The 17,625-nt window shown below is 36.7% G+C and overlaps 2 protein-coding genes across 2 annotated transcripts; one reads left to right on the top strand and one right to left on the bottom strand.

Moving 5' to 3' along the window:
- The first annotated feature begins 8,321 nt into the window (after positions 1 to 8,321).
- On the top strand, positions 8,322 to 9,698 carry LOC128549265 (uncharacterized). Its single transcript, XM_053525811.1, has one exon. The coding sequence runs from the start codon at positions 8,322 to 8,324 to the stop codon at positions 9,696 to 9,698; it is 1,377 nt and encodes a 458-aa protein (XP_053381786.1).
- A 3,970-nt stretch (positions 9,699 to 13,668) lies between these two features.
- Positions 13,669 to 16,605, bottom strand: LOC123547001 (uncharacterized). Its single transcript, XM_053525810.1, has 3 exons — positions 16,019 to 16,605; positions 15,391 to 15,752; positions 13,669 to 15,099 (listed from the first exon to the last, which is right to left on the bottom strand). Exons 1-3 carry the CDS (start codon positions 16,089 to 16,091, stop codon positions 13,669 to 13,671), a joined length of 1,866 nt encoding a protein of 621 aa, XP_053381785.1. The 5' UTR covers positions 16,092 to 16,605.
- Between the last annotated feature and the right edge of the window lie 1,020 nt (positions 16,606 to 17,625).

Raw genomic sequence — 17,625 nt, 5'->3', positions numbered from 1 at the left:
AATAGAGTAGGTAGGTCGGAAAGTTTTTTTTAAATTTTTTTTTTATTTTTTTTATTAAGTGAGACTTTTCGGATGTCAAACAAGAACTGTCCGTAAGACAGCGAATGCTCGACTATTTCGAATTTTTGTCCCAGAAGCAGGAAAATATTACCCTAAATGTTAAAATTTCAACAGAGTTTCAATCCAGTAACTGGATTAGGTTTGGAGAACTTTAACCAGTAGTTCTAGAAAAAGGAAAAAATAAGTTTCAAATCGATATGCCTTTAAGTAATAGCTGTATGTACTTGCACATAAAACTTTAACCAGGATTTTCTAAGTGCAAAAGGGAGCATAATTTGGTCAAAATGCAGGTCAGAGTTATGGGACTTGTTGCTATCAACTAGTTTTATAACCTTGAATACACATGCACAGTTTCAATTCAATATCTGCATTAATTTTGGAGATTGCAACTTGCATGTAAAACTTTAATCAGAATTTTCTAAGTCCAAAAGGGGGCATAATTTGGCGAAAATGCAGGTCAGAGTTATTGGACTTGATATTATCAAGTAGTTTTATAACCATGAAGACAAATGTAAAGTTTCAATTCAATATCTGCATTAGTTTTGGAGATAGTAACTTGCATGTAAAACTTTAATCAGGATTTTCTAAGTCCCAAAGGGTGCATAATTCGCCCAAAATACATGTCAGAGTTATGGGACTTGACCAAGTGAGGCTGGTTATTGATCAAGAAAAAGGAAAAATAAGTTTCAAAGCTATATACCTTTAAATGATAGCCATATGTTATTGCATGCAAAACTTTAACCAAGGTGTGATACCGACGCCGATGCCGATGCCGAAGCCAGGGTGAGTAGAACAGCCAAACTATTCTTTGAATAGTCGAGCTAAAAATGAATACAAATAAGGGGGTTATGCCTTAGCATCAGTAAGTTGATTTCTAACATCACTGACCATGTTTAAAGCATAAAAATTGAAGTTTTGCAATTCTTTGTTAAAAAGCTGAAAAAAAAAACATTCTCAAAGGCCATAGAAACATTTAGGGTCGGGCCAAAAATTTAGGGTAGGTCGGGATACCGGAAATAAATATTTTTACGCCTAACAATTTCCGGTCCAGGCGTGTATAAACAAATTTTAGGAGCGTGGCGACCTACCATTTGACGCCATACACGCATGAATAAACAATTCTATTATATTTCTTATATTTCATCCAATTATACAATAAAAAACAAAATCGAAATGTTTTATTGCAAACCGTGTTGATCACTATTTATACACCCCGGTGGTTATACGCCGTACAAAATAATTTAAATAGTTTTACTTGCAAATTTCATCAGGTTTTATAATTAAGACCCATACCGTGACACAGTTAAATTGTAACAGTACTATTATCAAATCCATTTTATTAGCAAACCTTTGAATAGTCGAGCGCACTGTCATCAGACAGCTCTTGTTATATCTATTGTTGAGCAACTCGATTATAACAATAATTTCTGGTAATTTCTGTGTGTATGGTCTTCTGTAACTAAGGAGCTGGTAGGATTCCATAAAATTATACACGTAGGATTTGATTCCCGCTCAGATAAGGTGTGTAAGGATTATAGTGTCATATAATACTGGTACACACACGAATGAAGGAAGAAAGGGAAAACGGCATCTATCGCCGTTACGTAAATTTGATTCTTAAATGTTCTTCAAAAGAACAGTTTTGACACTAGCGGTTGAGTATACGGATTCACTGCTCGGTGTATTTCAAAATCTGTAATCAACAACATAAAACACAATGCTGTATTTTCGTTTGCATGCCTTGCATTTGTTTACTTTTAACGTTTTAGTTCAGAATCGATTGGAATTCTCCTCAGGAGACCGCGGCAGTAAAAATTGAATCTGTTCAAAGTTTGAGTAAAAATTGAATCTGTTCAAAGTTTGAGTTTTTTTCACTGATAAATACGATCTACGTCCTTAACCAGTACCAACATAATCATAACAATTACTAGCTGAATTAACATTTTATCACGCAATCATGGTCTTCTATAAAAAGTATAGCATAAACATTTCATTTCATTTGTTTTGATAATTGTAAGATGAGTATTTTGTTGAATATTACACAACTGGTATTTTATTTCAAGAAGTACGAGGGATGTTCGAAATGAATTGCTTATTTCTATCTGGAGACTTCAAATTTCAAGTTAGCCCAAAAGGGCTCATTTCATGCCCTCGAAGTACTCCCCGTGGCTAGAAATGCAAAGTTTCAGCCGATGTATCCACTTCTTGAAGTCGTCACGGTACGCTGATTTGGGCACAGTAATAAAGTACTGATGAATGGCAGATCCAAGTGCCTGTCGGGACTGTTATTTCCGCCCAGCAAGGAATGATTTCAATTTCGGAAACAGAAAAAAATCACATGGGGCAAGGTCTGGGGAATACGGGGGGTGAGGCTTCAAAAACGCCGTAACTATTGCGGAGGTATGAGCGGGGGCATTGTCATGTAGAAGACGGACATGTTTAAAACCAGTGGCAGGGCGTCGTTTCCGATAATACTTTTTCAGTTTCTTCAGTACTACGTCTTTGTAGTACTTTCCGGTGATGCTTTTGCCCTTTTTCACCGGCACTTTTATTGCGACTCCTTCACCAGAGAAGAAGATTGCATACAAAACCTTCTTTGCATTCAAAGAACGTTTGGCAATTATTGGGCGTTTGCTGTGTTTAGTGGCCCAGATCTTATTGCTAACCTTTCTGACGGGCTCAAAATAATGGACCCAGGTTTCATCACCTGTGACGACATTGGCAAACTGCTTTTTGCCATATTTTGGAAACATTTGAAGCAGCTTTTTGGCCACTTTAACCCGTTGCCTCTTTTGCTCATCAGTCAACAGATGTGGCACCCATCTAGCAGAAATCTTTCTGACTTTCAAATGCTTCTTCAAAATAAGGTGAACCGTTGATAGTGATATGCCTACCTTTCGTGCAATATCACGAACTGTAAATCTGGCATCTCCTTCAATGATTTCCTTTATTTTGGAAACCATTTCTTTACGAGATGCAGATTTTGGCCTACCTGATTTCGGTGCATTTTTGATGGACTCTACACCAGACTCAAATTTCTTTTTCCACCGCCGAACTGTGTCATAAGACACACAAGAAGGTCCATAAGCAGTAGAAAGTTCAGTCATCAGCTGCTTCAAAGAACAACCAAGTTTTGAGCGAGCTTTGATGTAAGCCCGTATTTCATCTTTCTTGTCGACGCTTCTACCAACCATTTTTACTACAGTGGTCAATGATTGCGTGTATTCAAATGGCAAATTTTATGTCTTACACTTAGTCTAACATGTACATTTATACACCGTTGTGTAGGTATTGAATAGCCCTATACAGGTAGGTATTGGTTTTAATGTTTACAATGAATATATAGCAAGGTGCTATGCCAAGGAATTCAAATTGAATATAATTTTGAAGATATATAGAACAGATATTATTGATACACCCCAATATCAACAACTGTTAGGAAATAAAGTTAAATAAAAGTGTCATATAGAAATTAAATTATGAAATTTCAAGTAAACTGACGCCATATGAGGCGCATCATAAGGAGTTATTGAACTCTTCAAAAAACATGTCCATAAAAGCAACCCAATGGAGTAAAAACCTCAAGGGTTTAGCTATTGCTTTGATATAGGCTTTGGTGAAGCAAAACAGTACAAGTTCAAGTGCGAAAATGCGTTAAACTGGTATCCGCACAACTTCTACTAAAAGGATGTCGTTTTAATACAGGTATAACTTCAAGTGTAAAAATGTACAAAGGCGCAAGCCGCACAAAGGAACGCACAAAGACATATATATATGTGTATAAGGTGCACAAAGGTGCAAGCCGCACAAAGGCGTAAGTGTTTTTAAAAGCACATAATTGTGCAAGCCGCACAAAGGCATAAGTGTATAAAAAACGCATAATTGCGCAAGCCGCACAAAGGCGTAACTGTATAAAAAGCGCATAATTGCGCAAGCCGCACAAAGGCGTAACTGTATAAAAAGCACACAAAAGCGCAAGCCGCACAAAGGCGTAAGTAGTAAATTAACTGCACAAAGGCAATAAGTGTATATAGTCAAACATCATACAACCTTTTTCTTATCTTTCCAAAATATTTCTTTGTATTTCTAAAGAACCAAGACTAAACAACTGTATTCTTCCTGTTTCCCCAATGTAGATTACCAGATTTGTAGTTCGAGTTTGTAGTTTGATACAAAATATCTGAAATGTACAGTAAACATGAATAATCAAACATATAAAAATAACATATATTGACATAATGTACATGAATATACAAGGTATTGAATAATACAACACTCTTACAGGTGGTTTTCAGCAAACAAGAGTGCACCCCTAACTGAGCTGTAATATCGTGGCATACCACGAACACTGTCTACGTGGATGCCATCTTGAGCCACATATTCTGCAAGAAAACGTCTATTGTAGTTGTTCCTGGAATGTGACCAAAAAATTAAAGAGGGATCTCCAGAACATACTTCCTGGAGCAGGGCATTAGTCTGAGACACCTTGCAGTTGAAATTTTCAGCATTTTTTCTTGGCAGTATTTCTGAAAAAACAATAATTCTACACCCATACTCAAGTAGCTTGTACGCCAATTCAGTCATGCTCTGTACCAATTTGGATGGTTCCACAGCTGGATCACACAGGTCGTTGCTGCCAATATCTAAAAGTGTTATTTGAATATTTAAAGCAGATGCCAAATACGTTTCGGGCCAGATGGACTTCTGATGACAAGTGTCAATGACATTCCCTCCACTTATTCCATGCCAGAATATCTGCAACCTGTTGGAATCTAGATTCATATTTATCTGTTGATTTTCAACACACCATCTCTGTAGCCTTCGAGTGAATGAATGCCCTAGTATAAGAATGTTAATGGGAAATGGCATAGTTAATATTTAAAGTGACAATCGCAAAGTATTGGCAGTAGAAAGAACAATGGAATGTGGCTACAACCCACGCTATAAAGTAGGTCAAAAACGTGTTTCTTTGTTCCTTCTTTGTTTTATCCGAATTTTAAGTTTATCCGTAGTTCGTACGTAAATTACTCAGTCAAATCAAAGTTAGATATATGATTAAGAAAAAACTGCTAAAATTATCGATTATCGGAAGAATATGTAGCTGAAAAAACAAAATAAAATAAGAAAAACTTCTCTGTATTTTTTCCGATGTTTTCCGCTCAAAACGAGGCTAAAGATAATGAAAGGGGGAAAAGGTCCGAAAAGGATAAGTAACAACAATAACGTGATAAGACCCCTATGCACTGCTATTATGGACACATGTAAAAATTAGTAGCTAAAAGGCAAATATAAACAACTTTATATCATTTCAATCTATAAAGTATGGTTTTATCGTGCCCCACGTGGATATCGAGCTAGAGGACAATAAGCAATTCATATCGAACACTCCTCGTATAGCATTAGTACTTATTTTTCCCAGTAAATTATCGAAATATAAGAATGAGATATATTTTCTATTTTCACTGTGAAAAAATCACATATTTTTACTGATAAGAAATTATAAAATGGGTAGATTTATAGACAAATGATAATTTGTTTGTTTTGTAAAATGTGAGATCAAAATGTCTTTCTCTTATGAACACACTGGCGACGCCACTCTAGAAAATGTTGCATAATTATGGTGTTCACTTGTGAATGATATTTCATCTTACACTGAAACAAACAAGAATCCTCTATATATTTAGACGTTTTATAAGCAAATAAAGTATAGAATGATTGTTTTGTTGTAGAATTTACTATAATGTTTCATAAGTATTGCATTAAACTCGCGATCATGGTAATGTTTGTACTGTTTCAATAGCAATAAAGTACTGTAAATAATGAGATTATTAACCACCTCAATAGCCCAGTGGATGAGTGTCCGCTTCGAGTGCAGGAGGTCTAGGGTTCCGATCCCCGGCTGCATCGTGCCTAAGACGTGAAAAATGGTACTGGTACCTCCCTTGCTTTGCACTCAGCATTTAAAGGGTTGTATCAGGAGTTAAAATAAACACGGGTAAGTATCTGGATACCTAGTTACTTTGTAGCTCGTGTTAAATATATGTTGATTATAATATGCGACGTGAGATATAAAGCTAAAGGTACTTTTACCTTTATGATGTTTTGTTTGCTCACATCTTCATTGGGGTACTTGTAGATTTCTATATATGTTCACATATATGTCCAGCATCCATCCATTTTAATTTTATCTATTGTGTTTCGTGAGTTGGTTTAAAAATCTATTAAGCCGGTGTAACGAAGTATTTCGACCCCCGGTCATTATTCTATAGAAAAAGTGACCCCCCGGTCATAGTATTATGACCTCCAGATCATAGTACTATGACTACGAACAATGTGAACAGAAACTTGAGAATACTAGACTCATGCTTTTCAGATATGTGCGAAACCTAGAAAACTTTCCATTTGACAGCAATACTGAAATGAAACGAAGAATGAACACGCGTACTGGTGACAGTGCTGCTGTGAAGTTAGCCTATGATATACATGCACTACTTAGTGTTATAGAAGGGGCGGATTACTCTTCCATTAAAGAGCTGATCAGTAATTCAAAACGGAATACTGCAAGAAAGTCATTGGCCGTACAGATCCCAAACAACTGTCAATGTAAATGTGAAATTAACAATCTGAAAGATGTCGTAGTCTCACTTCAGGCAGATCTGCTTCTTATAAAACAACGTCAGGCGGCATCAGAAAACATTCGAGGTAAAGACAGTGCTGAGATAAAATCCTCGGTAAATGATATAAAGTTGAATTTGTCAACGAAACATGAAGAAATTCAGTCCGAAGTAAAAGATATGATCAAACGAATGGATAATTTCAGCGAAACCATAAAATCTGATGTTAACATTTGTAAATCTATGGTGTTGAAAAATGGACACAATTTTAAACTTTTGCAAGACAACTTAATCGAACTGAATCGAACTATTGAAAACATGAAGAGGATCGTGTCCTCATATCATAAAACATCGCCAACAGTTCATTCACCGCGTGACGTGGTTAACTCCCAGCCACAAATCCTTGAACAGGAACCTCTGATCCCTACACATGCGGAAACTGTTGCAGACGACAACTTAACATCACGTGATCAAGACTATGAAACATTCTTCAACTCCGCAAGAGACCCGGCTGCTCCGTATTCTGCGGAACTGCTGCAGATCAGCGAACATACAGTCAACAAGAATGTTGAAAGTACTACATCATTTGGAAATATACCAATCCCTACTCGCGTTAGTGTACGAGAAATCGGGATAAAAATAAGAAAAAGCAAAAGCGTGTCAATTTTGCTATCATAGAGAAAAACCTCGGTCCACGATTCTACCGTAATAGGCATATGAACATACCGAAGACCAACCCTCTGATGATTATGGAGACTTTTCACAATACGTTAAACGTAAAACAAGGCGTTTCTACGTCGGTGGGCTTAAACCAACAATAACTGAACAAAAAATTGCATCGTTTGTGCGTAATCAGGGACCAAAAGTTACCAAAGTATCGGTTTTCCGAAATAGAAAATTCAATACTACTACGATTCGCGTTAACGTCGAAGATGACGAAAACGCAAATCTTCTTGTGGACGACCCAGCATTCTGGCCTTCGGGTGTCGTCTGCAGGCCATGGATGCCGAGGAACAAATACAAACAACAGTACGACTACGATGATTCGAGAAAAGAATGGGATCGGCGGAGATCCCGTTACAACCCAATGGTGTCGGAGAATTGCGACGTAACTCCAACATATAATCGGTACTCGTTACTTGAAGACGATGTAGAATATTAAAGTAGTATCTTTTTACACAGTAAATGACAATAAAAGATCTTAACATTGCAACTTGGAACTCTACTGGCATCATGTCCAGTGCAAGTTACCTATGTAACTTTTTAAATACTTATAGTGTAGACATTTGCGGCATTTCCGAACACTGGTTATACAGAAGTAATCTCCACTTCCTTGACTCTATTCATACTGACTATACTAGTATTGCAATATCAGACCCAGACCTTGAACTATGCACTAATCGTAAAGTAGGCAAGGGAGGTAATGCTATTCTATGGAGAAAAACACTGAACTCGATTATCTGCCCGCTTGATATTCCTAGTGACAATATTATAGGTATACAATTAATGATCAGTCCAGGGTGTTATGTTTTCATATTTCAAATATACATGCCTTGTAAAAACCATTCTTTGCTTAAGTATAGAACTTACCTTGAAGAAATGGAGAATATTATATGTATGTACATTGACAAAGGTCACATTATATGTATGGGTGACTACAATGCTGAACTTGAATCAGAACATGGGATATTTTCACTAATTGACTCAAGAAGTAAACTTATAATGGACTTTATGTCAAATTATGATATGTTAGCTATAAATACGAAAGCTGTTTGCTCGGGGGCAAAATTTACAAATGTACCATACAACTGTGATAGAGAAACTTTGATAGATTTTATCATAATGTCTGAAGGTTTTTCTAAAAATATGGTAAATTGCAAAATCTTAGAGGATAATGCATTGAATGTGTCAACGCATCGGCCGGTAATATGCACCGTTGTAATGCCATCTGCTTACTCGCCCCAAACTAATAATAGTCCTAAAACAGACATTATCAACTGGAAAAATGTTACGCAAAACCAGCTTAATGCTTATAAATGCTTTCTTGAAAACAGCGAATTATTACTGCAGTTAGCAAGTTCAGACATAATAAGCACGCGTGAGATTGACCAATTGTACGACAAAATTGTGTCTGTTATTAACACTGCCTCAGAGGCATGTATCCCGCGAGTAGGTTATAAGCCGTACATTAAACCGTACTGGAACCGGAACTTATCAGAGCTCCACAATGATATGAAAACTAAACGTACTAACTGGATGAAAGAAAATCAGCCTAGAGGGAATACAGCATCTAGTTATAAATCGTATAAAGATTCCAAAAGCAAGTTTAGGTCTGCTCATAGAATCTGTGTTATGAAATATATGCAAGAGCAAGAACATGAAATAGATGTGGCTGCAGAAATTGACAGTTGTGAGTTTTGGAAATTAATTAATAAACGCAGGAATAAACCCAAACGCATCTCTTCGCTTGAGATGGTTTTCAAGGATGTCCGCTATACAGATCCGCAAGCAATTAACTCATGCTGGAGAGACTATTTTGCAGATCTTTATTCCCCTACGGAAAGCGAAGGTTTTAACGAGACGTACAGACAGACAGTTACCAGCGAAATCTCTTCTTTACGCCAAAACTTAAATAATAAATACGGTAACCGTTATATAATAGAAAGAGACATTGTATTAAAGGCTCTCAATTCGTGCAAGAAAGGCAAAGCCTGCGGCAACGACAAAATATACTATGAAAATGTTATCCACGGCGGAGAACTTCTGTTAAGTGTTATAGTGAAACTATATAATTGCATGCTTAAATCTTCGCATACACCTATGGAAATGAAAAGGGGTATTATCATCACATTATTTAAAGGTGGGAACAAGAAGAAGACGGACCCAAATAACTACAGGGCAATCACATTGTGTTCTATACTTCTCAAACTATATGAAAAAGTTGTTCTCCTGCTCCTAAATAGTGACGATAAACTTCACCTTAATCCTTCACAAGGGGTTTCCAGCGTAACGTTAGCTGTGTGATGACGTCACTAATGCTGCGTGAAAATATTAGTTTTGCTGCAGAGAACCACTCTACACTATATGCTTGTTTTCTGGACGCTAAACAGGCATTTGATCGCTGTTGGATTGATCTTCTCATGTTAAAATTGTATAAAATGGATATTGACATAACACTCTACAAGTCTATACTATCGTTGTATGAAAATAGCTACAGCAGTGTACGATCAAACGGATACCAATCTGACTGGTTCCCAGTCTTACAAGGCACCAGACAAGGCCAGTGTTTAAGTCCACACATGTACTTGATTTTCATAAATGAATTAATGAACAAAATTGATTCTAGCGGTTTCAGTTTTAAAATGAACACAATAAATTGTGGTTGTCCTACTTCAGCAGACGACATGGTGATCCTGTCATATACCAAAAATGGATTAGATAAACTTCTCGAATTATGTTTTCAAAATTCGTTAAATGAACGTTTTCTTTACAACCGCTTAAATGTAAAGTGGTTGTATTTAATGAAACTACACCAAGAAACCGCAATTGGAAACTTGGAAATAACGTTATAGAAGAAACAGAAAACTATATCCACCTTGGAATAAACTGTGAAAAGAACTTGTCATTAGACCATAATGTACGTGAATGCTGCAATAAGTTGCGAAAGTCATTCTTTAGTCTTGTGGATTGTGGAGTTAATAGCAATGGCTTAAACCCGATTACGTCAAAGAAAATATATGAATCAGTTGTCTTACCCAAAGCTCTCTACGGCAGCGAGGTATGGAATACTTTGACAGAATCACATATCACAATGCTGGAAAGAGCCCACGCGCAGTGCGTCAAATTCATACAAGGATTACCGAAATATACTCGCACTGATATAGCTTTGAGCTGTCTTGGTATTTTACCTATAACAATTCTTATAGACAAACGCAAACTTTTACTTTTCGGTCAGTTATGCTTACTTGATTCTAAATTTTAACATTAAAAAAGTATTTAGCCACAGACTAATATCGTACATGAATAACCCAAGAAAAAGTAAAGGGTTCATGCCTGACATATATAGAGTCTTAGGGAAATATGGCTTATGTAATGTGTTGTCTAATTATGTACATGATGGCTCTTTTCCTAATAATAATAGATGGAAAACAACTGTTAAAAAGGCAGTTAAAATGTACAATGAATTCGAATGGAAATCAAGAATATGTAGTGACAATGTACTATACAGTTTTTTAACAATACACTACGAGTACATTCCTTGTAATCTATGGAAATTCTGTCAAATTTACAGAAACTACCACTATGAATCTGTCAGCGCAATGAAATTAATGTGCAATTATTTTTCACAGAGATTTATGACGGAGTGCACAAAGTGTCGTATTGTAACGAACAATAGTTCTCTACACTCAGTTATGTTCTGTCCAATCAATGACACTCGTAGGTCAAATCTTTGGTCAAAATTATCCAATGACTTAGGCATTGAAACGTTTGACCAGTTTTGTAGTGTAGCCCCCGAGCAACAAATGTTAGAAATGTTTAAGGGCTTTACAGCCTTTGACTTGACTGATACAACAAGAGTGAAATGTATGAAATCATGTCTTAATTACATGCACAAAATTTCGCAGTGTTAATCAAACACTATCATCAAATGGCTTGTGGCCTCTATTCTGTAATGTCTGGATATGATTACAACTAGTTATCAATGATATGTACACTATTGTAAATAGACTACTATTATTGGATTTCGAACATGGACCGTGACGTAGTTCCATACGTTAAAGGGCAGTCACGGCAGCTCAATGACCGAAATCGAACTTTAGCTATAAAGTTAAGTTATTAACCATGTTTAAATGTTGATTTCACTGTACACTATGATTTACAATTTTTCATTTAACACATCTCTTCTGCTTATATTTGTTAACTAAATGCTTATATTTCGTTTCGATGAGCTTTTAAACTTAACAAATTCGCAGATTTTACGAATCGTTTGATGCAATTATTATTCCTCACATATGTATACAGGTTTCTGTTACTACTATATGTAGATATAATATACATATGTGTTAGCATCTCAGTTATAATTGGAATTGATATTCAATATTCATCTTAATATGCAATTGTGATTTGTACATTGAACTTATATTGTACCTATTGTTTTGTAATTATGCTTTGTAAATTGAAATGTTATATATTATAATATGTACTCTTCAATCTTTGGAGGCAATAAAGATATCTATCTATCTATCTATGTATCTAAGGCCTAACTGCTGCATTTTATGCTCCCACTTGGGGGAGGGGGGCATATAGATCTGCCCTTGTCCGTCCGTCCGTCATTCCGTTTGACCATTAGCCCCAGATACCATCACTTGACAAAGAAATCAGAGCATTCCGCAAAGGGAAAAGGGATTCTATTTCTAGACGCTGTATCTTGGTGTATACATTTTTTTTCAGGAAAATAACAATTCACAATACGTTCACAAAACACACCAGTGTCAATAATCCCTGCAAACTTCGGTATGAAGTAATTCTTCAGAAGAAAACTGCACAAGAAACTGCTAGCATAGAACTCAGTATTAATAGAAGTTACAATACTTAGCAGTGGCAGTAAAATACGGTAGCGGCAACAATAAAAAGTAGTAGTAGTAGTAGTAGTAGTGGCAGTGGTAGTGGCAGCTGCAGCAGCAGCAGCAGCAGCAGCAGCAGCAGCAGCAGCAGCAGAGGAATAAGTGACAGCAACAACAGCAGCAGGAGGAGAAGAGGTAGATGTACAAGGCGTATTAGTGGAAGCAGGTATAGTAGTATCAGTAGTAGTAGAAGTAGTAGTAGTAGTAGAAGTACTAGAAGAAGAAGTACATGTAGTAATAGCAACAGAAGTATCGGCACCAGTAGTAGTAGTACAATCAAGATGTTAACTATTGGCAATGGAGGGTATTAGAGTTGTAGATCTAGTAAAATTGTCCATTAAGTTTGGTGGGGATCACTTTTTAATAGATATTATCGTCGAAAGTCTTTTCAGGAGCCGGTGTTTTACACGGAAAGAGTAACGTTTTTAAATAGAATTATGTCCGGGAATCGATATTGTATGAGAGTTCGAATGTAGTAATTTCGGCAGTGAGTATTTTACATGGAAGGCGTCACTTTTTCTATAGAATAATAACCGGGGTCGTTATTCTATGAGATTCGAAGGGAGTCATCTTTAGGGAGTCAGTAGTTTACTTGGAGGGGTCAGTTTTTCTATAGAATAATGACCGTAGGGTCGTTATTCTATAGAGTTTCCAAAGAGAGTCAGTTTTTTATAAGGGGAGTCAATATTTTACAGGAAAGGAGTCACATTTTCTATAGAATAATGACCGGGGGTCGTTATTCTATGGGGGTCGAAATACTTCGTTACAGGATAGTGTATAAAACAGTACATACAGTATAGCACAGGCAAACTCTTTTTTAGAAGATGCACCCATCTGTGGAACAAGAACAATATTATTTTCTTCTATTACCTTTATTGCTAAGGCTTTTTGACTGTTAGATTTTGCTTCTGGTTTGCGCGAGACATTTTCTATTTCGTCACTGTTATCTTCAGTATTCTGATTCATTCTGATGCCTGAGAGTTCTCCTTTTATTAAATCTATTAATCTACTAGGATGACAAACGTTCTTGGGTAGTGATACAGTGTCAGGATCAAGTGACGCGTATTTATAATTTGGCCGCAATGTCCATTCGCTTTCGCCACAGAAGGCACGTATTAATTCTGAAAGCATATTTCCTTGCATGTAATATAAAAATAACACAATCTCATCTATTGCCTTTTCTTTATAATCGATGAGTCTTTTTAACATTGCATTTAAACTTTCGCTTACGTTATTTGTTATTCCGGAGTACGGGTTATAAATGTCTCGTTCCTCAAGTATCCATCTTGCAGCATATTTTTTAATAGTTGGAAGTAAATTATTGTCGAAATAAGCTGAAAAAGATTCACTCCAAGTTACTTTCAGTTCGGTTAACATTGTTTCAAAAATCTCTTCAGACTCACATTTGCCTCATAAATCTTTTTATCGTCTTTTGTGCCGCCATGTTTTGAAACCCAGAATTTAATATCACTGAAAACATGATTCCAACAATTAACAACAGCAGCATTATCTAACTTTGATTCAAAAGCACCTATAATTCCCCTTTCTCTGTCTGTAATAACAGTCACATTTTTCGAGTTTAAATTTGGTATTTGCTTACTCAGGATATCAATGAAGCTTTCATGACACGACTGATATTTTCTCTCATGTAGCATAAATGCGATAGGCAGTACTGGATTCTCTTTAAACATGGGATGTTGAACTGCCACCGCGGAAACATAAAAATCACCGAGATTAAAAGTTGTATCGTAGAAAATTTCTAAATGCGAGTCCTTTAACTGGATCAGTTTTTTAACTTCCTGGAATAATTCCGCATTTCCTACAACTACTTCTAAATCCGGCGTTGTTTTGATACTTAATATATATCCATCTAATTGAGTCACTAGTAAATGTAAGGCAAACATCGCGTCATGTGACAACTTTTTATTGTTTTGAACACTTTGTTTTAAGTTTTGCACTTGTTTTAGGTTTCTAGGAGCAGCAACACCCCTCAGTTTAGACTCTGGTGACTTTTCTGATCTCATTTTTTCTAGGACTTCGTTAGGATTATCTTTTGTTGTCACTTTAGTTTTAATTTCTGCTACGACTGAAGGTTTAGTACGTTTGAACGGTCTAGTATTGCGCTTTCTGTTTCCATGCGGCAACGATTGATATGCGCTAGAACTACCATAATAGGCCAAAACTGTTTTACCATTATATCCATCTGATATAAACCTAAAGACGTGTTTTTGAAAGTCGCCACTGACAACATTGTTATTTCTGATTTTATAAAAGTGTCTTTCAATTATTTTCCCTTCGACTTTGTACTCTTTCCTTCCATTATGGCGCCAGGTATACCCATCCGCTTTCCAATCATCTTTCTTGTTAGCATCTCTCGAGTCGCAGTATAAAAACACGCTTCCTTCTTTAGGCTTGTAAGGCGGATCTTTCGTAGTGCTGCTAGGCAAGTTCGATTCCAGAATGCTGGACGCTTCTCCGTAAGATAATACCCTATCAGTGGACGAAAACATTGGTGTTTCAACTCCGCCCCCAACGAGATTTGACGACACATCGGTATTCAAATAATACATACATTCATTTTCACACAAAACAAACTTATCACTACTGAAAAGAGTTTTTCTACGACAACGCTGTGATGAACAAGTTGAAGGTGTAACTCTTGGCGAGGAACCGTTACCATGGCGACGACTTGTAGACTGTAGGTAAGTAGATGATCTTCTTACCGACGCAGGTGCAGCTGCTTGATACCGGCCGTTTGATAGTGGAGCAGATGGAAGATCACGAACGGCTTCGTAGACTCTCTGAAAAGGATTAAATATAGAAAAATAATTTGAAGAAATAAATTCATACCATAATAAACAATCATTCCATAGCAGAAAATCTGACACGAAATTTTAACCTCGTCGGCTTGTAACAGTAGAAATTCTACAAGGTTTGAATCGAGCTGGAGTTCATTTCACTTACTAGGCCATTTTCGACAAACAGTTCACGTAATGATTGATGTAAAATTTGATAATGATAATAAACAGGTAGTCGCATTTTTTAAAATATTTTTTTAGAAAAAGACGCAATATAGCTTTAACATGACATACCCTGTTTTCTAAAGCTCTCTCAACCAAAGACGATTGACCACCAACAGAACCCGACGAGGCTTGTTCACCCGACTTTCGACGTGAAGACGACCGACGACCTGTTTTACGACTTGAGTACGACTTGCGACCTATCCTATCAACCTTGGACCAACCATGGGATTGCTGATGATCGGACGGTGACGGTTGATTTGGTCTTCCCGGAGGTGCGATGCACGTAGCCTCTGGCTCACGACTCGGAGAATACGTGGGTACGGAAACTGCAGGTACGGACTCCATTGCTGTTTCGATGATGTTGGCCAACTTCTCAGTGCCTTCGATATTGAGGTGTAGTCCATCTCTCCCCAGAAACCGACGAGCAGCGCCTGAAAAAATATACATGTTAAACATTTATAATTCCGTAGTATTCAGGTATATAAAAACTGTGTATGTGTAAAGCGTTTATTATTTCATCATAGTATATATGTAAATAAAATTGCAAATGTTAAGCATTTATCTTTCTATAATGGTACATATTAAGCGTTTATCATTATATCGTAATATACATTTTATAAATCTGTACATGTTAAGCATTTATTATTCTATCGTAGCGAATGAGAGATTAGGAAGTAACATTTTAATTTGTACTCACCAAATAAAGAGTGAAAGTCCCACTGACTGATAGTCTGGAACCAACTGGTAGACTTAGAAAGCACGTGCAGCATGTTGTTGACTTCAGTAGCAACAGCATTCCAGTCGTCTAGAAACACAGTCTCTGCAGTTACACGGTCGGGGGTTTGCACTTGGAACAAATCGCGCCCCCTTGGTAGGATCTCGGACACCAGGACTGTTGTACTGCAATTTATAAATTAAGGTATAAAAAGTATTTGTATGGATTTGCTTAGGTTTCTCGTCCACAAATTCCTTTCTTCAAAGCGACTTCAATTTTTATCAGCATTTAATTATTGTTTTTAATTTCTATATGCAGAGAAAATGTTATTATCCAGTAATATATAACAAAGTTACTCTATCTAATAAACAGGGAGTTTGTAAGTAACTCACCTCGGAGACATGGTGTGCAGACGGAAGCTTAGTCTCTTGATATCTTCTACAATTTGGACAGCTGGCCTTCTACCGATGTCATTAGCGCCGATTACCAGAGCAATAACCTGAATTAAAAAAAACACAGTAATCGTACGCTTTATAGCGCTATATAAGATATGTGAGAATTTGCTGACCACAAAAAACTATCATATGTACAGGTACATGGCCAGTCAGCAGTTTTACTGGTCAGCACTTTGCACACATTAAATATATACAGGTACACGGCCGGTCAGCAGTTTTACTCTATATTTAACTGGTCAGCAGTTTTACTCTATGTTTAACTGGTCAGCACTTTGCACACATTAAATATATACAGGTACACGGCCGGTCAGCAGTTTTACTCTATATTTAACTGGTCAGCAGTTTTACTCTACGTTTAACTGGTCAGCACTTTGTACACATTAAATATATACAGGTACACGCCCGGTCAGCAGTTTTACTCTATATTCAACTGGTCAGCAGTTTTACTCTATGTTTAACTGGTCAGCACTTTGCACACATTAAATATATACAGGTACACGGCCGGTCAGCAGTTTTACTCTATATTTAACTGGTCAGCAGTTTTACTCTACGTTTAACTGGTCAGCAGTTTTACTCTATATTTAACTGGTCAGCACTTTCTAGCGATATCTCATTTACGTGAAACTGCTGACCACATAGAAATACAGAGAATAAATATATACAGGTACACGCCCGGTCAGCAGTTTTACTCTATATTTAACTGGTCAGCAGTTTTACTCTATGTTTAACTGGTCAGCACTTTGCACACATTAAATATATACAGGTACACGCCCGGTCAGCAGTTTTACTCTATATTCAACTGGTCAGCAGTTTTACTCTATGTTTAACTGGTCAGCACTTTGCACATATTAAATATATACAGGTACACGCCCGGTCAGCAGTTTTACTCTATATTCAACTGGTCAGCAGTTTTACCCTATATTTAACTGGTCAGCACTTTCTAGCGATATCTCATTTACTCTATGTTTAACTGGTCAGCACTTTGCACACATTAAATATATACAGGTACACGCCCGGTCAGCAGTTTTACTCTATATTCAACTGGTCAGCAGTTTTACCCTATATTTAACTGGTCAGCAGTTTTACTCTATATTCATCTGGTCAGCAGTTTTACTCTATATTTAACTGGTCAGC

Source organism: Mercenaria mercenaria, chromosome 16 (assembly GCF_021730395.1).
Source record: "Mercenaria mercenaria strain notata chromosome 16, MADL_Memer_1, whole genome shotgun sequence".
Lineage (NCBI taxonomy): Eukaryota > Metazoa > Mollusca > Bivalvia > Venerida > Veneridae > Mercenaria > Mercenaria mercenaria.
The sequence above is the reverse complement of the archived record's forward strand: the minus strand, read 5'-3'. Positions and strand labels throughout refer to the sequence as shown.

Coding starts and splice junctions, on each gene's coding strand:
- LOC123547001 (XM_053525810.1), bottom strand. CDS start 16,091: ATGCTGCACGTGCTTTCTAAGTCTACCAGTTGGTTCCAGACTATCAGT. Junction 15,753..16,018: donor GGACTTTCACTCTTTATTTG/GTGAGTACAAAT, acceptor ATATTTTTTCAG/GCGCTGCTCGTCGGTTTCTG. Junction 15,100..15,390: donor AGAGAGCTTTAGAAAACAGG/GTATGTCATGTT, acceptor AATCCTTTTCAG/AGAGTCTACGAAGCCGTTCG.
- LOC128549265 (XM_053525811.1), top strand. CDS start 8,322: ATGGGTGACTACAATGCTGAACTTGAATCAGAACATGGGATATTTTCA.